The sequence below is a fragment of the Equus caballus genome, chromosome 22 (assembly GCF_041296265.1).
Source record: "Equus caballus isolate H_3958 breed thoroughbred chromosome 22, TB-T2T, whole genome shotgun sequence".
In the NCBI taxonomy this organism is placed as follows: Eukaryota; Metazoa; Chordata; class Mammalia; order Perissodactyla; family Equidae; genus Equus; species Equus caballus.
The window spans coordinates 28,509,511-28,535,235 of record NC_091705.1 but is presented as its reverse complement, the minus strand read 5'-3'; the positions used below and the strand labels follow the sequence as shown (position 1 = coordinate 28,535,235).

At 39.4% G+C, this 25,725-nt stretch overlaps 1 protein-coding gene across 10 annotated transcripts in view; it reads left to right on the top strand.

The window, feature by feature from the left end:
* Positions 1-519: 519 nt before the first annotated feature.
* Positions 520-25,725, top strand: part of RBL1 (RB transcriptional corepressor like 1) — a 62,967-nt gene continuing 37,761 nt past the window's right edge. For 3 of the 10 annotated variants that reach the window (XR_011430996.1, XR_011430995.1, XM_070247708.1), the window contains exons 1-11: positions 588-1,013; positions 4,000-4,133; positions 14,244-14,444; positions 14,833-14,897; positions 15,004-15,132; positions 15,240-15,400; positions 17,825-17,874; positions 18,473-18,659; positions 19,498-19,664; positions 23,596-23,708; positions 23,898-24,001. Coding sequence is in view for 8 of the 10 variants with exons in the window: in XM_070247708.1 (XP_070103809.1) it covers positions 858-1,013; positions 4,000-4,133; positions 14,244-14,444; positions 14,833-14,897; positions 15,004-15,132; positions 15,240-15,400; positions 17,825-17,874; positions 18,473-18,659; positions 19,498-19,664; positions 23,596-23,708; positions 23,898-24,001 (1,467 nt within the window). In the remaining 2 variants the exon portion in view is untranslated. Of the gene's footprint in view, positions 1,014-1,198; positions 1,364-1,507; positions 2,429-3,999; positions 4,134-14,243; positions 14,445-14,832; positions 14,898-15,003; positions 15,133-15,239; positions 15,401-17,824; positions 17,875-18,472; positions 18,799-19,497; positions 19,665-23,595; positions 23,709-23,897; positions 24,002-25,725 lie in introns of those variants that run through there. The other 7 variants (XM_070247706.1, XM_014735141.3, XM_001499515.7 and 4 more) reach the window with 7 other exon arrangements.

The following is a 25,725-nucleotide window of genomic DNA, read 5'->3' as shown; positions in this document are numbered from 1 at the left end:
TTGGTGGAGCAGAAGGGTGAGCTCCAGACCAGCCCACGCCTCCAGGCTTATGCTCAGGCCGCTCCTAAGCCTGGAATGACCGTCTACTGGGCCGGTTCCCTGGGTCAGGGAGCCGAGAAAGGGCCTCCTTCCCGCAGTCCTCTCAGGCCAGGTCGAGCCTCTTTAGGGTCAAGCGGAGACGGGGAGGAGTTCCCTACTATCCGTGCCTCACCAACCCTTCAATCATCGACAGCCCAGACAGCCCGCTCACTGGGCGTTTGGGACCCTGAGGAGACTCTGACCAGGCCCCGCGCTGTCAAGGGACCACTTTTTTCTGTTCCCGCTTCCATCTCCTAACTCAAGGGGCAAGTCTCAGTCAGACTATGTTTGGCGCCGCGGGGCATTGACGAACCCAGGCCCACGGGTTGGCGGCACAGACGAGGCTTCTCCCTAAGATGAACGAGGCCACCTCGCAGGCCTTCCCAGACCCAAGAGCCGCGGAGACCAGGGCGGCGCCGCCAGCTTCAAGACAGGAAAAGGACTACAACTCCCAGCAGACCCTGCGCGCGGACTGCCGATCCCTCCGCTCCCAACTTGCCCCGCTGGCTGTGTCCACCGCTGTCCGCCAAGGGTCCAGTCCAGGTGTTTTTCAGGACCCGAGGTCCGTCTTATTATGACATTTCCGGAGAGGGACGGCCAGGAGCCCTAGAGGACGAACGGACTTTTTTGAGGGGAAACGCGGATGCAGACTGTCAAAGAGACGTTCCTCTGTCACTGCCGATTTTCGCGCGCTTTGGCGCAGGGGGTTGTGGGTAGCGCGCCCAGGAGGGAGAAAGGAGTGGGGGGCTGCGACTGCGCCGCCCGCAGGGCCTGAGGGGATGTTCGAGAACGAGCCCCACGCCGAGGGGGCGGCGGTGGTCGCCGCGGCCAGGGAGGCGCTGCAGGCCCTGTGCCAGGAGCTGAACCTGGACGAGGGGAGCGCGGCCGAAGCCCTGGACGACTTCGCCGCCATCCGGGGCAAATACAGCCTAGAGGTGAGCGGCGCCGGTGGGGCGGCCGGCCCGACCCTCGCCAGGCCCCACCCCCGCCCCGCCTCCACCCCCCTATGGGCTGGGGGCAGTTCCCCACCCAGGAGGGTCTCTGCCCCGCCGGGCACCGAGGGGCGCGAAGCTGGGAGGGCCGGTGTAGACCGATCGATCCTTTTTTTTTTTTTTTTGAGGCGGGAAACTGAAGTCCGGAAAAGAAGCGGCTTGTCCCAGGTCACACGCCCCTCGGGGTCCCCTGGGCTCCAGACCAGACTCCCTGGGCCCCGCCGAGCGCCACGCACGCCGCGGTTCTGCCCTCACGTCGATAAAACACAAAGATTGGTCAGAGCCCGGAGGAGGTGCGCGCCGGGACTCCCCCGCCCCGCGCTTGACGGGTGTCGGCTCGCGTGGCTCGCGGCAGCCCCCGCGGAGGGGAAGCTGCCTGCCCGCGCTCGCAGGGCCGCTGTGGGGCCCTCGGCCTCCCGGCCCCGCCTCGCCGGGGCGGAGGTGCGGGCGGCCCCCCCCGGCGCCGGCTGCGCTGCACTCTGGTCCAAGCCGGTCCGCACGGGATGCTGCTGTCGCCGATGGGGCCGTTCGAGCCTCCTGAGGCTCAGCACGGAGTCCGGCTCCGAGTAGAGTAACTGCAGGCTGTCGTGGTTAGGCTGCCCCGACGCGCCTGTCTCCAGTCCTCGCCGCGGCCTGCGCGCGGGGCGGGCAGCGCTCGTCTGCTTCCCGGGTGCTGCTGGCCGGGCCCGGAGGGGCGGCTTGCCCGGCTCGTCCTGCTCCTGATTGTCGCATCCAGACGCGCTCAGCCCGCTCTGGGCAGAAGCGTGACGCGCTGGCTTTCGGCGCGTTGCCCCGGTGGCCTTGGGTCGGAGGCTTTCGTGGTCCCAGCGGCCTGGACCCCCCCCCCCCCCACCCCGAGCGCTCCTCCGACTCCCCGCCCCGGGAGCAGTTATGCCGGGTCCAGGGCGTGCGGTTGGGACTGTGGAGCTGAGCGTCCAGTGTCGGCCTGGGAGGGGAGGTGCCCGAGGAGGCCCCGGTGCGTGTCCGGGATAGGACTGGGTGCCCTGGGTGCGGGACGGGGGTCGGCGGCCCTGGGCGGCCGGCCGAGGGCTGAGGGAAGAATAAGCGAGTGAGGGAGGTTGTGCGTTGCGGCCTCCGTTGGAGACAGACTGGTGTTTGAGAGCCTGAGAACGCATTTCTGACATCCTGGGTCTCCCTGAATAAGCGTTTACTGAGAGCACATGGTGCCCGGGGAAGCGAACGGGGCGTCGCTTCCAGATTCTCGAACGGGCCGAGTTTGCTCCTGCTGTGGACCTTCTCCGGCCGTTTCCTCCGCCTGGAAGCTCCCTCACCCCGCGCTCCGGGGAAGAGTAAAGAGCTAACTTTCCGGTTCGGCAGAGTTGATCAGGGCATCTGAGGTGTGTGATTCAGAAAGCACAGATGTGTGAGTTAAGATTTTGTGTTAATTCTGTCCAGAGTGGGTTTTTTTCTTTTCTTCTTCTTCTTTTTTTTTTTTTTTTTTGGTGAAAGGCTCTTGGCGTAGGCATTTTCATACATCTGCTGCTTCCTGAGAACCCCCCTCCCCAGCCCTTACCCGCCCCTAGTCCACCTGACAGCCTCCTGTGCACGTTTTCCCCTTGGCCGCCCCCTCACATTTTGGTGACTTACCACTCACCAGTTTTAACTCTGTCTTGAATCCTTCCCGGACCTCCAGTCAAAATCAGGTACTCACTACACTGTACTCTCCCAGACACTTTAATAATTCTTATGGCTTGTATCTCACCAATTAGACATGATAGCATCTGTTCCTCCTCTTACCTCTAGACCTGGAGTTCTGTGTGGTCAGAAATCATCTTTGTATTTCTAAGGCCTAGCATCAGGGAACTAGAATAAATAATATAGGTGACTTTTTTTTCTTTTTAAGGAAAAAAATCAAAGCAATACTGTATCTCCAGTATTTAAATTTTCTTTCTTAATGGTGTTTTCCTCTAGCAGCCTGTATCCAAAGGCTCCATAATACTTGGATGTTATTTCCAAACAATTCACTAATCAAGGCTTCTAAAAACATTCAACCTTAAGCTTTCCTGCCTCGTTTAACGCCTTGAGCAAATAAGACCTCTCACTACTTTAGGGTAGGAACACTGGGTTTTAGCTTTATTGGTGGCACCCTTTTCTACTCATCCCTTTTGGATTATTGCAAGAAAACTTTTCATCAATCTTTTTATCCTTCTAGAGTCTGGCCTTAAAGAGGATCTGCAGAAGAGTAAATAGGAGCAGTATGATGTCGTGCTGTGAGATTTGTGTCTAATTCTTAATCCTTAAATTTCATATATAGTTCAGCAGTGAAGTCATAACATGATCCTAGCATGGAGATGTCTCAAGTCTAAAGCAGAGAATTAAGTGTTGAATTCCAAAATGTTATCTTTTTTGTAGCATTGTAAATTGAGATATCTGCTGAGATAGAGAGCCATACTTACTATTTTAAAGATTGGAGTAAATCCTCCAATTTTTACCTCACAAAAATGATAGTCTTCTTTATGTTGTACAAGATAGGTATTAATTTTTATTGTGACTCCCTTGCCATCTTTCTACTCTCTTCTTTCCTTTCTCTGCCAAACTTAAACAAAGCTAAAATGGTAGAAACTTCAGCATCAATTAAGGGCATGACTGGTGTTTTAAAATTGAGAAAGCTAATGCTAAGAAATTTTAAGAGAACTCTCAGTAACATTAGATTTGAGGTGTAGGTGACAGATCCATCTTTAGATTAATACTGATTTAGCATGTTACACTGGACTGAGAATAAGAAGTGTTATACCCGTTACTGCAACCAACTAAGCTCTGTGACTTTGGGCAAGTATCTTCCCCTCTCGATGGCCTGTTACATACAGAATGAAAATTATACCAGTTAATTCTAAGATCTCTTCTAGTTCTAGAATTCAAGCATTTTAACATAATGTATCCATTTTGCTGTTTGTCTTTTGCCTGCCAGGGAGAAGTTATACACTGGTTGGCATGTTCATTATATGTTGCATGCCGCAAAAGCATTATTCCTACAGTTGGAAAGGGTATCATGGAAGGAAATTGTGTTTCACTTACCAGAATACTACGTTCAGCTAAATTAAGGTAAAGCACTTTGATTTTTCAAACATTGTTTTAAGTCCTAAATTTAATTTTAGAGTTTAATTTCTCTTTATTTTAAATCATTTAACTTTATTTCATTCTAAGTTTATTATCATATAGGTATCTTTTCTCAATTCTCACATTCTTCTTCAGCCTTTCTTCCTCAAATTCTGACTTCAGCCAGAGGCCTCTAACTAAATCTTTTTTATCTATAATTTTTTCATTAATTTTTTTATACCTTTTTTTGGTGAGGAAGATTGGCCCTGAGCTAACATCTGTTGCCAATCTTTCTCTTTTTTTTTCTTCCCAAAGCCCCAGTACACAGTTCTATATCCTAGTTGTGGGTCATTCTAGCTCTTCTGTGTGGGATGCCACCACAGCATGGCCTGATGAGCAGTGCATGTCTGCGCCCAGGATCTGAACCGGCAAACCTCAGACCGCTGAAGCAGAGCACACAAACTTAACCACTCGGCCACAGGGCCGGCCCCATTAATTTTTTTAAATCTGGAAATAATTTCAGGCTTTCAGAAAAGTTGCGAAAATAAGAAAAGTTCAAAGAAAACCTGTGTATCCTTGACCCAGATTGATTTATTATTGACATTTTACCCCATTTTTGTCATTGACCTTTCTCTCTTAAATAATATTTTTCCTCAAATGCTTCAAAGTAAGGGGCGTACATTATAGCCCTTTACCTCTAAATACTTTGGTGTGTATTTCCTTAAATGACTACAATGCACTTATAAACTTCAGCAATATTAACATTGATCCAATAATCTGTCATCTCTAATCTAGTTTTATGAGTTGATCCAATAATATAGCATTTTTTTTTCTTCAAGTACAGTCTCTAGTCTAGGATCAAGTATTGCATCCATTTGTCAAGTCTCTTTAGCTTCTTTTGATCAGGGAAGTTTCCACAGCCTTTGTCTTTTATGACATTGATTTTTTTTTTTTTTTTGAGGAAGATTAGCCCTGAGCTAACTACTGCCAGTCCTCCTCTTTTTTGCTGAGGAAGCCTGGCCCTCAGCTAACATTGTGCCCATCTTCCTCTACTTTATATGTGGGACACCTACCACAGGATAGTGTGCCAAGTGGTGCCATGTCTGCACCCGGGATCCGAACCGGTGAACCCTGGGCCTCCAAGAAGGGGAATGTGTGAACTTAACCACTGCACCACCAGGCCGGCCCCATGACATTGATATTTTTGAAGGATATAGTCCACGACCACCTTGTCCTCCTTTTTAATAGATTTTTCCTCATTTTGGATTTGTCTCCTGTTTCCTTATGATTAGATGCAGGTTATGCATTCCCAGATGGAAAACTACATAAATGATTTTGTGTCCTGTGTATATCATGTTTGGAGGCACATGATATCCATCTTCCTCTCATTGGTGATGTTAATTTTGATCATCTGGTCAAGGTGTTGTCCTGTTTCTCTCCTGTGTGGTTAATATTTTTTCCCTTGCAAATACTAGCAATTGGTGGATCTTAGCTATAGCTTTTACTTGCTCTAGAATCAGCCGTGTGGAACTATTTGCCTGGATACAAAACAAATGAAATGGAGTGATCCAGATTGGGATAGGTGATATTATTCTCTATTTCTGGATTTTTTACCCATATCAAAACAATTTAGAGTCATTATCTCTTTGTTATCTTGGATTTCCAGGATAGAAAAGAAACAAACTTTAAATAAAGCCCTATCCAGGGAGGACAATTAAGTTTCGTTCATGCTAAATTTAAAAAATTTTGCAGATCAATTTTGGTTTCTATAAATAGAAAAATAATAAAGTCAAGACAATTTTTAAAACTTAAATAGATAATCAATTTTTGTCATTGATGATAAGAATAAAATGAAAGTATAGTTAAGATTGATGGAATTTAGGTAATTTTTTAATTGAGCAAAACTTTATCCATTGTAGTATAAAACAATCTGATCTTTTTCTATCAATATTTCTCATGACTGACAATATAAAAATTTTTAAATCTTTGTAATAATAGATTGGGGAAACTGAACAAAAAAGGAACAACTTAAAATTTAGAGCAGTATAAGCTCATGATAAAAATTTGAAATAATGAAAAGACTTCTGGAGATGGATGGTGGTGATGGTTGCACAATGTGAATGTACTTAATGCCACTGAACTGTACACTTAAAAATGGTTAAAATGGTAAATTTTATATATGCTTTTACCACAATAAAAAAAAGATTTAAAAAATTTCAAATAATGCAGAAGAGTTGAAAGTAGAAAGATGTCTTCTTTTTTCACTCCCCAGAATTAACTACTATTAATAATTTACTGTTAATAAATTGTTAAAGAGAAAAAAATCTTTTTTTTTTAAACATAAGATCATATTATATGTATTGTTCTGCAGTTGCTTTTCTTACTTTGTATTCTGTAAATCCTTCCAAATCAGCATATGTAATTCTACCTCATTATATTTTTAATGACTCTAGGATATTTTAAGATATAAGGATGTTTCGTATATTTAGTCAGCCCTTTTTTTTTTTTTCCTTTTTCTCCCCAAAGCCCCCCGGTACATAGTTGTATGTTCTTCGTTGTGGGTCCTTCTAGTTGTGGCATGTGGGACGCTGCCTCAGCGTGGTTTGATGAGCAGTGCCATGTCCACGCCCAGGATTCGAACCAACGAAACACTGGGCCACCTGCAGCGGAGTGCGCGAACTTAACCACTCGGCCATCGGGCCAGCCCCTAGTCAGCCCATTTTTGATAGACATTTAGGTTGTATCCAGTCCTTTGTGATTACAGACAAGTGAACATCATTGTAAATATCTATTTCAGATTAAATTCCTAAAAGTGTAGTGATGGGTCAAAAGTTGTATGCTTTTTAAATGTAGATTGATGTAAAAAAAATTTTTAAGTGTCAGATTCTTAATTGCTAAAAGAACAGTTGACCAGCATCAACATGTTCATTCAGACAAATAAAAAAGTATTGCAAGTGACCTTGTTATTTGCATTGATTTATAATAATTTGGGCTATTTTCAAAATGTCAACTTTAAATGTAATTTTAAATGATTGTGTAGATCTTTATAGACATGGGGAAATACCCATCAAATATTTTACTAAATCCTACTGGAAAAGGCTATATAAGTATAGGTTATAGATACACATGTAAAACTAGCAGATTTTTATTGAGTACTTACATGTGTGCCAGACACTTACTATGTACTAAGGGTTTGCATGTATTTATTCATTTAATCCTCACAGTAATTCCATGAAATAAATCTTGTTTTCCAGATAAGGTAATCAAATCACTAAGAGATTAAATTAACTCCCAGAGGTTATATGCACCTGGTAAGGGGCAGAGCCTCCCAAGTCCATGCTGTATCACATGTGTATCTACACACAGATCTATATTAGTATGTCTCTTTTGAACTGTGTTCCTCTTCAGTTTCAGTTTGCAAAAACAAAAACTTAACCAAAACAACTTACAAATTTAAAAAAAATTTTCATATAAAAATTTGTTTTATTATTGTGTAGTATTTTAAAAAGTAGTATCTGTTGTGCAATTTGAATTTTTAATTCATTTTAATAAAGAAGTCTGCATCTCATTGTTTTAAGTATTGAGAAGTAATTTTTCCACATTTTTTCACAAGTTTTTCAGTAACTTGTGATTTAAATCAAGATGACTTTTGTTTATTCATTATTTTTATATTTGATAGAGCCTGAGTAAAAATTTACTTCATGAAAAATTATTTTTTATATATTTTAATTGGAACATTGATGATGTTAGTTTTTTACAAAGTAATTTTCTTTTTTATCTTTGGAGTGCCATTAAAATTCAGTAGTGTGCCAATATTGGGACATATGCCCCATATTTACCATCTCTATAATTTGTTTTTGGTGTTGTGTGTGTTAAAATATACGTAACATAAAATTTACCATTTTAACCAATTTTAAATGTACAATTCAGTGGCATTAAATACATTCACGTTTTGTGCAACCATCACCACCATCCATCTCCAGAACTTTTTCATCTTCCCGAACTGGAACTCCATACCAGTTGAACAGTGACTCTCCTTTTCCTCCTGCTCCTAGCCCTTGGCAACCACCGTTCTACTTTCTGTCTTTATGATTTTGACTGTTCTAGGTACTTCATGTAAGTGGAATCATACAGTATTTATCCTTTTGTGACTGGCTTATTTCACTTAGCATCATGTCTTCAGGGAAATGGGTGATTCAAAAGCTGGGGCAGACCTATTTTTTCTGAAGAACCTGGATCAGCCTATTATGCCAGAAAGTAAAGGAAGTGCACGAAAAATGTTGGGATTGTGTCCAAGGGACATAGGCTATCTTTTTTTTTTTTAACATTTTATTTTTCCTTTTACTCCCCAAAGCCCCCCAGTACATAGTTGTGTATTTTTAGTTGTGGGTCCTTCTAGTTGTGGCATGTGGGATGCCGCCTCAGCATGGCTTGACGAGCGGTGCCATGTCCACGCCCAGGATTCGAACCAGCAAAACCCTGAGCTGCTGAAGGAGAGCATGTGAACTTAGCTACTCTGCCACGGGACTGGCCCCTGGACATAGGCTATCTTGAAAAGCCTCATGTTGGTAGTCAAATCTGGGATAATTTGAACATTGAAATGAATAAGGACAGTAATAGATTATAACTGAATAAAATCTATGTTGATAAATAGGGAAGAAGGGAAACCTCTTCCTTACATTAGAATACCAACTAATAAATGTAGAGAATTGGTAGTTAGAAACAAATCACCATTTCAACCTCATGGTAATAATTGGTTGAGGGAAGAATCATCAGTGGATGCTAAAACGAGTGGATAGAAGTCTGGTGAGAGCAGAATATTTACATAATTGCAGAATATCTCCCTACAAGTCACCAATTAATTACAAAGGGAAAATAGAAATTTTGAGGTGGAAAACTTGGTAGATACCACCTAAATCAAGTGCAGAGTTATCAGCAGTAATGGGACAAATGGATATGATCCTCTGAGGATATGACATCACTTATATAGTACTCTGTCAAAAATACAAAGCCTAAATCTAATAATGAGGGAAGCATGAGACAAACCCATATTAGGGACCACAAAATAACTGGCCTGTTCTCTTCCAAAATGTTGGTGTCACGAAAGAGAGTCTGAGGAACTGTTCCAGATTAAAGGAAACTAAAAGGAAATAACATATAAATACAATGTATGCTGCTGGATTAGATCCTAGATTTGGAAATTAAAAATTGCTATAAAGAACATTATTATTGGGACAATTGGTGAATTTTAAATTTAAATGTGAATCAGTAGTATTTTATCAGTGTAAAATTTTCTGATTTTGATAATTGCACTTGGTTAGGTAAAGACAATGTCCTCTTTCTCAGAAAATAGAAAGTGAGATATTTTTGAGTAAAGGGGCATGATATCCACACCTTACTCTCAGTTGATTCAGAAAAAATGATATGTATGTTAGTTAGAGTTCTCCAGAGAAGCAGAACCAATAGAATGTGTAAAAAAATATGTATCTACTTATAATATATATTATATTATGTTAGAGAATGAATGTGCACATATGTGGGGTGGAGGGCGAGGGAAAGTCATTTATTTTAAGCTATTGGCTCACACAATTGTGGAGGCTTGAAGAGTTCAAAACCTGGGGTAGGCCAGCAGGCTGGAGACCCAGGGAAGAGTTGTAGTTTTAATACAAAGGCAGTCTGCAGGCAGAAGTCCTTCTCACTTGGGAGGAGGTCAGGTTTTCTTTGTTAAGACCTTCACCTGATTGGACAAGGCCCACCTGTATCATGAAGAGTAATGTGCTGTACTCAGAATTCACTAATCTAAATGTTAATTTCATCCAAAAAAAATATTTCACAGAACCATCCAGAATAATGTTTGACCAAATGTCTGGGCACCCATACACATCTTCTTAAACCATACTTAATCCCTATGTAAAGACAATAACAAGATCATACTTTCACCTACATGATCCCACATACAACCAAAAATGCACTAACTCTTTCCTCAAGAGAGGATGCAAAGTCCTTGGGTGATGTTTACTCTTCTCCTTGATATCCTATAATTTAAATACTATAAAGTTGGTACATATTATGTTACAGGACAAGGGGATAGGAGAGGAAAGAATACAAAGATATTTGATACATATATACACATACACATATTTATAATAAAACATGGAAGAAATACTCATAACAATTACAGTCCTTATTTCTGTAACTGGTCACATGGTTGTAGTTGGTATTTATAACTACCTTCTTCCACTGCCCAGTCCATTTGTCCTTTGACCTCAGCAAGCACCTTAGCTGGTTATGATTCTTACCTGGTGGGGTGACCCAGACCTTCATTTCTGAAGAGTTTGGACCGTTAGTCGTCCTGCCTGAATTGCGCTTTCGTAGTTTTCCATTGACTTTAATCACAGAGCGTGGTAATACTAAGTGATGCCCTAAGGGATCTCCTGTATTCTACTCTTCTTTACCTCCATTGTGGAGTAGCAGTCCAGTTTCTCCTTGATAGTTGGGATCAGTGACTCCACCCAGCACAGGAACTCCCTTCTTTGCCTGTTGCTTTAGAGGCATAAGGAGCCCAAAGTGCCCAGATGGCAGTCTTCAGTGGATCATTGGTGTATCTCTTGGTGGAAGCATTCCTCTTTTTGGAAATAAGTCCTTTAGGCCAACAGAGCATAATGTCATGGGGTCAGGAAGCAAAAATTTTGCTGGTGGGTTACCAGGGGTAATAGTGAGTGGTGCCACTCCCATTTCCGTCCCTTGATTGCTGATTCAGAGCATATACAGCTCCCCGAAGAACCTTACCCCAGCCATGCAAGGTCTTGCCACCTAGCTGGCACTGTAACTGAGTCTTCAAAAAGTCATTCCACAGTTCTTTCAAGACAGCAGCTCCAAGTTGGTAGGGAACATGGTAAGACTAGTGAATTCCATGAGCATGGGCCCATTGCCACACTTTATTTCCTGTGAAGTAAGTTCCTTGATCAGAAGTAATGCTGTGTGGAATACCATGACAGTGCATGAGGCATTATATAAGTCCATGGAGATATACACTTTTGGCAGAAGACTAATTTTGTAGTTGTGCATTATCTATTAAAAAAAGGAAAATTGTCACACAAAGGTTATCGTGGTATGCATCTTTGTATAGATATTTGTGTCCATATCTTTGACTGACTTTTTTTTTGTTTTTAAAGATTGGCACCTGAGCTAACATCTGTTGCCAGTCTTCTTTTTCTCCCCAATGTCCCCCAGTACATAGTTGTAGATCCTTCTGGTTGTGCTATGTGGAATGCCGCCTCAGCGTGATCTGACAAGTGGTGCCCTGTCCGCTCCCAGGATTCAAACCAGCGAAACTCTGGGCCACCAAAGTGGAGCGTGCAAACTTAACCACTTGGCCACAGGGCTGGCCCCTCGACTTTCTTCTTAATTTAGATTCTTATAAAAGCAATTTTTGGATGAATTTGAGGATTTTTAATGCTTTTTATTCATGTTGCCAAGTTGTCCCTAGAAAGGTGAACAAATTAATACCTCTAGAACATTTCACTGTACCTTTTTGGAAGTAGTATTTTTGATTTTTTAAACAACCTTATTGGATTTTAACGCACATACTATACAGTTCATCCATTTACGTGTACAATTCAGCAGCTTTTAATATATTCATGTATTCACCACGATCAACTCTGGAACATTTTCATCCCCCCAAAAGAATCCTCATACCCATTAGTATTCATTCCTTATTCTCCAGCCCCCCAACCCCTATCCTTTGGCAACCACTAATCTACTTTCTGTTTCGATTGAATTATCTATTCTGGACATTTCCTATAAGTGAAATCATATAATATATGGTATTCCTTTATGATTCACTTCTTTTACTTGGTATAATATTTTCACGGTTCATCCATGTTGTAGCATGTATCCGCACTTCATTTTTTTGTGGCTGAATAATATTCCATTGTATGGATATACCACATTTTGTTTATCCATTTATTAGTTGAAGGGCATTTGAGTTGTTTCCACCTTTTGGCTATTAGGAATAATTCTGCTATGAACATTTGTTTACAAGTTTTTGTGTAGGCATATATTTTCATTTCTCTTGTGTGTATATATATGTGTATGAGTGGAATTGTTGGGTCATATGGTAACTCTGTGTTTAACCTTTTGAGGAACTGTCAGACTGTTTTCCAAAGTGACCACAGCAGTTTACATTCCCACCATCAGTGTATGAAGGTTCCATTTTATCCACATCCTTGCCAACACTTATCTGTCTTTAATATTACCTCCCTCTTAGTAGTCATGAAGTGGTATCTCATTGTGGTTTTGATTTGTATTTCCCTGATGGTTAATGATGTGGAGCATCTTTTCGTGTATTGGAGTAGTGTGTTTTTTATAATAGAATCCAAGTGAACAGAATTGTTTTAAAAGCCATGAAGTTTACTTATTTTAGTTTTAAAAATCACAATCCTAGTTTGTGGTAACAATGCTATAAGTGTTTTTGTTTTCAAACACTCTGATGCACTTTGTTCCAGGTTAGGACAGCCGTTTTTAGATTTATATGAGGATGTATTAGTCAAGGCTCTTGTTTATAAAAGAGAGATACCAACTACCAACTTTGCTAACTTAAGGAGAAAAGAAATTTACTAGAAGGATATTGGATAGCTTACAAAGTCTTTAGGATGACTTGAGAAATTAAGCTTGGAAAATAGCCAGGAATAAAAGGAGGCTGGCTACATTCCCAAAAAACATACCACAGAATCCATCTAACAAGAACACAGCTTGCATGGCCATCCCTGGACATTGCCACTGTTTTTGTTCCTAGGAGCTAAATATTGCTATTGATCCTGCTGTAAGAATTTACCACTTCCTTGCTTCTCTGCACCACCAGCTCCACATTCAAAATCTCAAGCAGATATATCTGATCAAAGATCTCAGGTTTTATACATTCACCCTAACTTCCAGTGTAGCTGATCTATCTAGTAGAAGGCAAGACTCAAAAGTGGGAAATTTCCTCAGACAAAGGAAAGGATTTCACGTACTGAGCATCCCCCACCTCCAAAACAAAGTCCTATATAAGGGGCTGTAATTTGTTAGCCAAAAAAAAATTAAGTAATCTGGCAAAATTTTTTTGCTGCTGCTGCTAAGAACTTTTTTTTCCCTGCTTTTTTTCCCCCCCAAGTCCCCCCCAGTACATAGTTGTATATTTCGGTTGTGGGTCCTTCTAGTTGTGGCATGTGGGACGCCACCTCAGCATGGCCTGACCAGCAGTGCCATGTCCGCACCCAGGATCCAAACTGGCAAAACCCTGGGCCACTGAAGCAGAGCAAGAGAACTTAACCACTCAGCCACAGGGCCGGCCCCATGATAAGAACTTTTTAAAAAGATTCTTAGATTCTCAGATTTCAGTCAGCATGTCTGGGGTTTGAATACCTATGGACAATTAACTGATGATGTCTTCTATCACCTTTTTTTTGAAAAAAAAATTAGTTGTCACTCCGTATATAGTGCAAGACACTTAAATAAGCTTTAACACTACAAATTTTCAATCTAAGACGGTACTAACGTGGGAACATAAAAAATATACCCATAATTGGATAAGCCAAAAAGGTAGAATAATAATCTATTAAGTGATTTTCTGGGTATGTGCTACCTTCTTAGTTTATGTGTGGTGATGGAACCACATGTTGGAACACTTGAATTTTATTCCTAACCTGTAGCAGTCTGGTGCTTTGTGATCAATGTCCAGAATCCACCACTTGCAAGATTCTGTCTTTCCTCAGACTAATTCTGTGACCTCATCAATCTGTTGACTAACATTTACTTTGTAATTGATGTGCAAAGCATTGTCTGTAATGCCCTAAGTGCTGTAGCCAATAAAAGAAGTAGATACTGTCACTCCCTGCATAGTAGAAGACATTTTATGTAATAACCATTGATTCAAAATCTATATTCCCATGGTAATTCTGGGAACCAAAGCAGTTGCATAGTACCTGGGAGTGAGGTTTTTGGTTCTTTGTTTACTTTTTCTTTTTTTTAATAAATTTAGGCTTTTTAATAAAGATTCTTAGATATAAATGGAATGTTTCCTTTTCCATCTGTTATATGGACTCATTTTAAAGTTGCTTTTTTCTATTTTTTTAGTTTAATACAGTTTTTTAATAAAATGAAGAAGTGGATGGACATGTCAAATATGCCACAAGAGTTTCGTGAACGTATAGAAAGGCTAGAAAGAAATTTTGAGGTGTCTACTGTAATTTTCAAAAAATTTGAGCCAATATTTTTAGATATATTTCAAAATCCATATGAAGAGCCACCAAAGTTACCACGAAGCAGGAAGCAGAGGTGAGACCCTTAATCCTTGTATAATTGACATAAAAATTATGATACAAACTTATTAAGGGAATTTGCATTTTTAAAAGTCTGCTTTTTACCAGAAGTATGCATCTGCAAAAAACTTAGATTTCTTTTTAAATCCATCTATAATTACCCATATCTGGAAGTTCAGGGTAATACTTTTACTTATTTTTCTATGTCCTGATTATTTTATGCAAATTGGAAAGGCTTAATTGTTTAAGTCCATTTAGTGAAACATAGATTGTCTTTTGTGAATGGAATTTTATATGTAATTGGACTTTACTATTTGTTATTTATATTTGCTGTTTCAGTTTAAATGACAAATGTGGAGTGATATTTCGCTATCTAGTCAGTACATTTTTTTTCCCCGTTTTAGGAGGATTCCTTGCAGTGTTAAGGATCTCTTTAATTTCTGTTGGACGCTCTTTGTTTATACTAAGGGTAAGGTGACAGTTTCAGTGGTTTTACATTTCTGCTATGGGAACTTGGTGCTATTTGACATGAGAGGTTTCTGGTCTTTGTGTCTTTCATTTTTTTTCTTATAAAGGTAATTTTCGTATGATTGGAGATGATTTAGTAAACTCTTATCATTTACTCCTGTGCTGCTTGGATCTGATTTTTGCCAATGCCATTATATGCCCAAATAGACGTGACTTGCTAAATCCGTCATTTAAAGGTAAGGCCTTATTTATTTTCAAAAACTGATCATTTTTAGAAAAAGAGTTTTAAAAGTTGACCATATTCTTTTCCCCCCTTGTTGCTCTTCACACCCTGCTGCACTAGGTTTACCATCTGATTTCCATACTGCCGACTTCAGGGCTTCTGAAGAGCCTCCCTGCATCATTTCTGTTCTGTGTGAACTGCATGACGGACTTCTAGTAGAAGCCAAAGGAATAAAGGAGCACTACTTTAAGCCATATATTTCAAAACTCTTTGATAGGAAGGTACTGTACTTATGATTAAATGACTCACTTTTTTTTTTTAAAGCTTCAGTGCATGGTTGTGTATCCTAGTTGTTAGTTTTAATTGACTAAGATTTTTAGGAGTCAGCAGTAGCAGCCTCAAAGGGAAAAACGTTTTCAACAAGTTCTAAACATTATAGAACTCAGGGTCAAGATTCCCAGGTTTCAGCCTCTGTTGTGGTACAGAATTGTCCTATGATCTTCTGTGATGAGCAAAACTGAGCTGTTGACGAATGTGACCAGTCATATGTAGTGTCAAGTAAGTGCACTATCAGAGGCAGCCATAGGAGGTTCTGGTAAAGAATCATGAAGAAAAGAACATCAGAGTAAGCTGATAAAGAATTATGAAAAGTAGGAGGTCAGAATAAGCTAATTTACTGCCACAATTTGAATAACTGCTATTTACTAAAAGTAGGGTGATGTGTGACAACTTTAGCTTTAATTCCATATAAATAGAGCAGAAAATCCCTTACAGTTTTGTAGCCACTTGCAGGCTACCTACATGCTTTCTGGATTTTTTTTCTCAATAATTTACTTACCTATTTCTCTGTTTATGAATTGGTTTGTTCCTTTGGGTCTCAATTTCTTATTTCCCCTACCTGGAGCTACTTAATCCAGTTAGGCGTTGAGTTTTCTTTTTGGTGAAAAAACAGATTTGGATTAGGTCATCCCTATGGTCCTCCCTCTTGGCAAATATTAGGAGATTTTTCTTTGAGCATAAAGTCTTTCCTTACTGGGTGGTTCTTCTCTTATATAAACTTTTGTATTTAGTCTTATCTTTCCTCAAATATATACATATATATATATATATATATATATATGTATGTATTTGTGTGTGTGTGTGTGTGTGTAAGTAATGGTTCCTGGTCTGTATGTTAAACATCTCCAGCGAGTAAACTCTTAAAGGAACCAAAGGATGATGTCCATTGTGCTCTGCAGAAGCAACACACTAGTGGCCCCTGGGTACAATGACCATACATCTTGGTTTGCCTCAATTATCTGGTTTTTGGCCATTTTCTTGGCATGATTATTATAGCACCTCCTTTCACTACAGAAGTATCCTGGTTTGGACGATGGTTTTCTTACCTATGGGCCACAGATGTCCTGTTTGGCCTTTGTAGGGTGTTCTTTGTTTTTCTTTTGTTCAATTTTTAATTTACATATAAAGACCTTTTATATGAAAATCTTTTAAAAATCAGAAGCTATGGCAAAGCTAGGTTGGAATTTCTACATGAATTTTTACATGGGTAGCTCTTGTCAAGGTAAATCATTTCCACCTCTTTTAGGATGGAAAGTGCACTTTCTGCCCTCTTCATTTATATATGTTGAACTCTGACCCATGAAAGCATTTGAGTTTGCAAGCCTTGATATGTAGTAATCTAAGTATAATTTGCGTACACAGAAAATATTAATGACAGTGTAGTTTTTCTCTCTTACCAGCAACAGTACCTATATTCCCTTTGAATCTTTTACTTGTCTGACACATATAATCATTCCATAAATGTCCTTTTCCCTTCTCCATAGACTGCTGTTTAAAATTGGGCAGCTTTCATGAGCATCACTTGGGGAATTTGTTAAAAATGCTGCCTTAGGGCTGGCCCAGTGGTGCGGCAGTTAAGTTCGAAGGTTCTGCTTCAGCAGCCTGGGGTTCACCGGTTTGGATCCCGAGTGTGGACATGGCACTGCTTGGCAAGCCATGCTATGGTAGGTGTCCCACATATAAAGCAGAGGAAGATGGGCATGGATGTTAGCTCAGGGCCAGTGTTCTTCAGCAAAAAGAGGAGGACTGACAACAGTTAACTCAGGGCTAATCTTCCTCAAAAAAAAAAATGCTGCCTCAGCCCAGGCCTTGAGGTCCATCAGTTTGCTTTCCTGTTTTTTTTTTTTTGCTGAGGAAGGTTCTCCCTGATTTAACATCCATTGCCACTCTTCCTCTTTTTGCTTGAGGAAGGTTTTCCCTGAGCTAACATCTGTGCCACTCTTCCTCTGTTTTGTATGTGGGTTGCCACCACAGCATGGCTGACGAGTGGTATGTGTCTGCACCTGGGATCCAAACCTGCAAACCCAGGCCGCCAAAGCAGAGTGTGCAAATTTAACCACTAGGCCACCGGGCTGGCCCCCAATTTTTAACAAGTTTTCCTAAGTGACTCTCATGTCACTAAAATTTGGAAACCACTGCCATAGACTAATTTCAAAGTATTCTCAAAACTTGACTTTAAGTATTTTTTAATATTTTATTTGCATGCTAAATAGGATTTACTGGTCTGAAAGAAATATTTAGTAATTCTGTTTTATGTATGTGTTATTTATAACTACCAATGTGAAAATTTAGGTAAGTGTTATGTCTTTGTGTGTACGTTAATATGCTTAATTATATGATGTCACAAAATGACTTTTTCTTCCCAGATTTTGAAAGGAGACTGCCTCCTGGACCTTTCCAGTTTTACTGATAATAGGTAAGTAATCTAGCACTAAGTGGTATCTGGCATTTTATAGGCTGTCAATAATGATTTGTTGCAATTTGTAAAGTGAAACATGTCAAAGGAGCTTGAAATTCGAGTTCCTTCTGAGTTGGTGGCATTGAGTGGGTGTTGTCATTAAGCCTTGTTGTCTTTAAGTATATTTATTCTAAGAAACCATTGGCACTTAAAACAGCTGCTGTCCTGATAAACTCATGAATGGACCCAATGACTTATGTATTTGATTTTGCATTCTTTTATTAATCAAATGTTGGCAAATTCGGAATGTGCTTGTACTTCAAAGCCACTATTGTTTCTTCAGTGATCAGATCTTTATTAGGTTCAACTAGTTTTCAGATTAAGTATGTATTCTCTTTTCCTTTACTTTTCCAAGTAATTTATTGCTGTGTATATGAATGTGAAGACTATCCATAATCAGATAGGAACCTCTGATATGTTAGATGGTCAGAGTTAATAAAAACTAGAAAGTCATCAGCTTTTCCAGGCTGTGGAGTCCAAATCTATCTTCAAGTCAAGATAAATCCATTGTGTAACTTAGTTTTATTCTAGCAGCTTAAAATAATTCTCTTTTCAGCAAAGCAGTGAACAAGGAGTATGAAGAGTATGTTTTAACTGTTGGTGATTTTGATGAGAGGATCTTTTTGGGAGCAGATGCAGAAGAGGAAATTGGAACTCCTCGAAAGTTCACTGGTGATGCCCCATTAGGGAAACTGACAGCACAGGCTAATGTGGAGTGTAATCTTCAACAACACTTTGAAAAAGTAATATAACCTAGCCTGGCCTCAGTCTTGAATGATCTTTTTCTCTCTGTGTGTGATTCTACTAACAGCAGAAGCATCTTTCAAGTTAAATCTTGAGTTTCTTCTATTAACTGATATTTTTCATGAAAGCCTTTAAAAGGTAATTTTTAAAACTATGGCACTTAGTATTTTTAACTCATTTGTTGCTATTTTTCATATTTTGCATATGTTTTCCCAGAACGCCTGGGTTTTTCAGTAGAGTATGTCTTTTGACATAAAGAAGGATCTATGCTTTCTTACCGTTCTTTCTTTGCATCACTTTGGCCACTGTCCTGTTGCTTTGAAATTTAGTTTGCTTTCCTACCCATGACAGACTATATGCTCTTCCCAAGCTTCAGCCATATAATACTGGACTTGATTGTTAGTAGCCAAGGCTTAATTCTGTTATTTATGTGTGAAATGTGTTGGAGGATGAGGTCTAATGGAAAATTCACTGGCTTAGAAGGTAGAAAACCTAAGTTTTAGTCCAAGCTCTGCCATTAACTATGTTAGCTTAAACAAGCTTTTTACCTTCTCTGTGCTTATTTCCTCATATGTAAAATGAAAATGTGTATGTTGTGTTTCAAATGAGTGTGGTGAAGATAAAATGAGGTTATAGGCAGAAAATACTTTGAAAAAGTGTTACTCAAATGTAAGGGTGTTATTAGCATAATATTGGTAAAAATTTGATGGGTAACCAGAAGAGGGGAAAAAGTAACCTACTAAATATGACAAAATAAGATGGCATATGTACTGAATTAAACACATAATGACAGGGGAAGGTAACTTTTTAATCTCACAGGTTTTTCTTTTCTGACAGAAAACATCATTTGCACCTTCTACCCCACTGACAGGACGACGATATTTACGAGAAAAAGAAGCAGTCATTACTCCTGTTGCCTCAGCTACCCAAAGTGTGAGCCGGTTACAGGGTATTGTGGCTGGACTGAAAAATGCACCAAGTGAACAACTTATAAATATTTTTGAGTAAGTACATTACTATTATTTTTCTAAGTGTCTCTTTTAAATTAGATTCTGTGTTCTACTTTTGGCATATTCAGAGTTCTTGAGATTGTAGATATACATTTGGCAAGTTTTACTATACCATTTCAGTCACAAAGTATGTTGACATAAAATCAGATAGAAGTACCTGTTAAAAATACATATATATAAATATTATTTCGTAGTATTATAATAGACTTTCAAGGTTAAATCTATCTTAAAGTATATTTAACTCTGACATTCCACTTTTTTAACTACCCTTAAGTTATGCATTATTTTTTTTCTTTTTACATTAATTTTAAGTGGGTTCAATCTAATGTGCATCAAATGGGAAACTGATTACATATTGATGGTGCGACCATAAATGGAATTTTATGCAATCATTTAAGAAAAAGAGGCATGTTTCCTAGTAAAGATGGTAGGCTGAACCTAGATTAGAGAACCTTCTTTCCTAATACCTAATGAAATAGGAGAATAGTAAAAACCAGCAAACTATCAGGAGTAACCAAATGAGGAGAGAGATAGGATTTCATGCTACAAATTTCCAAAGTTGTGGTCAGGAAAGGAAATGAATGATTCTGGTATCCTCAACCCCAAGAAGTATTACTGGGGAAAGAGGGTATATTGATAGGATCTTGAGAATGTTCATTAATACCCCAGATGTGGAGAGAACAAATGGGCTGAATAGGCAGGTGGATAAAAAGTCAGAGAAACCTCCCCAAGTGAAAGTCAGTAGTCACAGCACAACTATGGAAAATCTCCACGGGCCTGACATTTCCCAAGATTTCTTATTGATTTGGCGAGATATCTTCCTAGAACTAGAAGATAGCCCTTACCTAGGTATAGTGAATCCTGGAATGAGGTCATTTAACTACATCTCAGAAAAGAAAGCAAAGCCCTTGTCCTCCAATAAAAGCTGAACATAGCACCAGCTGAACCCTCCCCCTACTCCCCAAACCTTCAATCTGTAGAAAAGGTGACAGAACAATCCCAAGCCTCAGACACAGCTCAGGGTATGGTAAGCAGATTGCAAGTAAGGTAGGAAGACTTTCATGAAGATCTACCCTCATAGCATTTGGATAAATAGGTCTGGACTGAACTACCCATTTAAGCATGGAAAGTTGAAAAGAAGTGGCAAGACAACTATGCAAACGTTTTATAGCAACAAGAGAAAGGAGGGAGGAAATGTAAACTGCAAAAAACAAAGAGCCTAGAAACAAACAAGTGGGAAGATATTCCATATTCATGGGTTGGAAAGTTTAATATTGTTAAAATGTCCATACTACCCAAAGCAATCTACAGATTCAGTGCAATCCCTATCAAAATCCCAATGGCATTTTTTACAGAAATAGAAAAAAAAAAATCCCAAAATTCGTGTGGAATTTCAAAGAACCTTTAATAGCCAAAACAATCTTCAGAAAGAAGAACAAAGCTGGAGGCCTCACACATCCTGATTTCAAAACATTACAAAGCCACAGTAATCAAAACAGTATGGGATCCACATAAAGACAGACATGTAGAACGAAGGAGCAGACTAGAGAAGCCCCAAAATACACCTTCACGTACATGGTCAAATGATCTTTGACAAGGGTGCCGAGACTACACTATGGGGAAAGGATGGTCTCTTCAACAAATGATATTGGGAAAACTGGATATCCACATGCAAAAAGAATGAAGATGGACTCTTATCTTACACCATATAAAAAGTTAACACATGGAACCGGCCCAGTGGCGCAGCAGTTAAGTACACACATTCCACTTCAGTGGCTCAGGGTTTGCCATTTCGGATCCTGGGTGTGGACATGGCACTGCTTGACAGGCCATACTGTGGCAGGCGTCCCACATATAAAGTAGAGGAAGATGAGCACGGATGTGAGTTCAGGGCCAGTCTTCCTCAGCAAAAAGAGGAGGATTGGCAACAGTTAGCTCAGGGCTAATCTTCCTCCAAAAAAAAAAAAAGTTAACACAAAATGGATTAAAGGCCTAAACATGACACCTAAAACTATACAACTAGAAGAAAACATAAGGGAAAAACTTCACGACATTTGAATGGGCAATGATTTCTTGGATATGACACTGAAAGTAGAAGTAACAAAGGCAAAAATAAACAAGTGGGACTATCTCAAACTTAAATACTTTTGCACAGTAAAGAAAATAATCAACAGGGTGAAAAGGCAGCCTACTGGAATAGAAGAAAATAACTGCAAACCATATAACAGATAAGGAGTTAATATCCAAAGTACATAAAGAATCTAAGTCTCTAACCATAGAGGATTAGGGAGGAAAGCCATGACTCGTCTACTAGATGGATGGTTGTGCAGTCATTGAGAGTGAGTTTGTGAAGAATATGTAACATGGTACAGTGAGGGTAAACCACTCCTACAACTCAGTAACAAGAAGATTCATCTGTTTAAAAAATGGGCAAAGGACTTGAATAGACATTTCTCCAAAGAAGATATACAAATGGCCAACAAGCATATGAAAAAATTCTCAACATTACTAATCATCAGGCAAATGCAAATTAAAACCACAATGAGATATCACCTCATGCCCATTAGAATGGCCACTCTGAAAAAAACAGAAAATAACAAGTGTTGGTGAATATGTGGAGAAATTGGAACCCTAGCCCACTGTTGGTGGTTTGTAAAATTGTGTAGCTTGTATGGAAAACAATATGGAAATTCCTCCTCTTAAAAATAGAATTTTTATGACCTAGAAATCCTCCTTCTGGGTATATATCCAAAAGAATTGAAAACAGGATCTCAAAGAGATATTTGTACGGCCAAGTTCACTGCAGCGTTACTCACAATAGCCAAGATGTGGAAGCAACCTCAGTGTCCGTGAATGGATGAGTGAATAGAGAAAATGTAGTATATACATACAATGGCTACATTTATTTCCTGAAAATAGGAGAGAAAAGTACTGACAAACGTTTTGTTACAAAGATTATTTAGTAATGACAATAACAAAATTTAGCAGCACCCTATTAAACAAGAGTATGTTTAACTGCACTAGGCATTTAGTAAACTTTTTAGAAATAGGCAATTTGGACATTTATTTTAGAAGCCAAACAAAAAGTCAACTTTTTCCTTAACATAATTGCTTCAATACCAGAAGAAATACTATTCAGAACTCTGACATTATGGAATTTCAGCATAGTAACCTGAGAACAGTTTTCTTCATATGTCATTTATGTTGCCGCAAAATCCGTACTAAAAGCATGCGGTGATTACTAGTTGGTTCTATTTTGACATTAGATACTATGCAGAATTTATGCAAGGCCAACAATTTCAAAATTAATGCTGATTTAAACGAGACCATGAAGGAGATTCCCAGGAAAAAGGTTGCTGCCAAAAAGGAAAGATTAAGATTTAAGGCTGAATGGGAATGACTGTGCCAGAAAACTATGGAATGTGTAAAATCTGTTTTTCTTGAATCAGGTTTATTGAAGTATAATTAATATACAATAAGAATCATCCTTTTTACTTACAGTCCTATGAGACTTGACAAATGCATATGGTTGTGTAACCACCAACAACCACAATCAAGACATAGAACAGTTCCATTATGCCCCCAAATTTATGCTCCTTTGTAGTCAAACCCTATCCCATCCCCAACCTCTGGCAACCACTGATATGTTTTCTGTCCCTATAGTTTTACCTTTTCTAGAATGTCATATAAATAGAAGCGTAATATAGAAGACATTGACTCCTCTAATGTTGAAATTCCAAAACAGTATGCTGAATGATTTTACTTAAAGGCTGTAGACTTGTTTGAAATATGCAATGTTTACATACGAAGGTTTACAGCTGAGAACAGAACTTTGGTCCCTAAAAACCAAACTAATTCTTGTAAGAAGAAATGTTGGTAGTCTGGGGTTTTTTCCTCATAATTGAGTTCCTCTTGTATTTTATAGATCTTGTATGCGTAATCCTATGGAAAACATTATGAAAATAGTGAAAGGAATAGGAGAGACTTTCTGCCAACACTATACACAATCAACAGATGAACAGCCAGGATCTCACATAGGTAAGAAGACAAAACTAAAGTTGACACAGCATTGAAAGTAGATAGATTGTCCCCCAAAAAGTAGAAATTCAAGGTTTTTTTCCTTCCTTGCTAGCCTTAATGTACCATATTTGTGTTTATATAAGTTTTGTTCTTTAGTCCTTAACGGCTACTTTTCATTAGCACATTTTCCCTTTATTTCTCCTGCAGACTTTGCTGTAAACAGACTAAAGCTTGCAGAAATTTTGTATTATAAAATATTAGAGACTATAATGGTTCAGGAAACTCGACGACTTCATGGAATGGACATGTCAGTAAGTAAATCCACTCTCACAGCTGCTGGCAAGGTCCAAAAATTCTAAACTTGGAAGTAGTGTGTTGAGAAGTTCTATAGTGCATTGTGGAGTCAGCAGTTAATGACATGCTTAGCCAAGATGACATATTAGTTTACCTTAGTTGTCTTTGGCACGTCCGGAGCTAGCCACCTCTAGGCAGAAATGTGAAATATGTAAAATTCATCTTTGGTACACCATCAGTATCATCTTTTTTTGTCCTTCATTACCAGCTAGCTAATAATGAAAACCCCCAACTATTAAGCCAACTGATAATTAAGATATTTGTCATACTTCTCAGGGATTTGGGGCATATAAAATGTTGGTGACTATCTAAAAAAATTGCTTTGTGGGGCCAGCCCTGTGGCCAAGTGGTTAAGTTTGCGCGCTCTACTTCTGCAGCCCAGGGTTTTGCCAGTTCGGATCCTGGGCACAGACATGGCACTGCTCATCAAGCCGTGCTGAGGCGATATCTCACATAGCACAAGCAGAAGGACCTACAACCAGAATATACAGCTATGTACAGGGGGGCTTTGGGGAGAAGAAGAAAAATTAAGCTTGTCAACAGATGTTAGCTCAGGTGCCAATCTTTAAAAAAAAAAATTCCTTTGTTTTCGTTGAACATTTGATCAAGTCTGACCACTCTCTCCAATAGCTATGTAAAGGAGTTTTTCTAAAAAGTCACGTCTGTCATATGATCTTTCGTTTTTCTCCTCCTTATCCCTCTTGTTACTCTTGGAGTCTTCTGATGTTCAATTTCAACAGGAACAGGTTGATGTCTATGGGTGTTGCATAACTGCATAAAATTTCTCTCTGTGTCACCCTGGAAGTTTTCATCTCTCTTCTGTGTTGGTTCCCTTTTTGCTGGATTCCTTGTCTTTCTCTTTTGTGATTTACCCTAAAATTTGATAGAGCATATGCTCTCATAGCTTCCTGAGAAAGTAAATTTTCAACTTTTTATTTTGAAATAATCATAGATTCACAGAAAGCTGCAAAAGTAGTACAGAGGCGTCCCATGTATCCTTTACCCAATTTCCCCCAGTGGTTACATTTTACATAGTACAATCAAAATTGGGAAATTGATGTTGAAACAATGTATATGTCTCCCTCTATGCCAAGTGTGTAGATTATGTAACCACCACCAAAATCAAGATATACAACTGTTCTGTCACCACAAAGGTCTCCCTCATGCTACCCCTTTATAGTCACACTCACTCTCTTCAACCACTGATGTTTTCCATTTCTGTGCTTTTATAAGACACTCTTTATGAGTTCAATTCTTTTAAATTTATTGGGGTTTATTTTATGATCCAGAATATGATATATCTTGGTACGTGTTCCGTGCACTTGAAAACAATGTGTATTCTGCTGTTGGGTGAAGTGTCTGTAAATGTCAGTTCTGTCTTGTTGATTGATGGTGGTGTTGAGTTCTGTTACATCCTTGCTGATTTTCTGTCTAATTTTATCAATTATTGAAAGAAGGGTATTGAAGTCCCCAGATATAATTGTGGCTTTATCTATGTCTCCTTTCAGTTTCATCAGATTCTTTTTATTCACATATTTTGAAACTCTGCTGTTTGATACATACACATTGAGGATTGCTGTGTCTTCTTGGTGCATTGATCCTTTTATCATTATAAAATGTCCCTCTCATCTTTGTTCTGAAGTCTGTCTGATGTATATATATATAGCCACTCCTGCTTTCT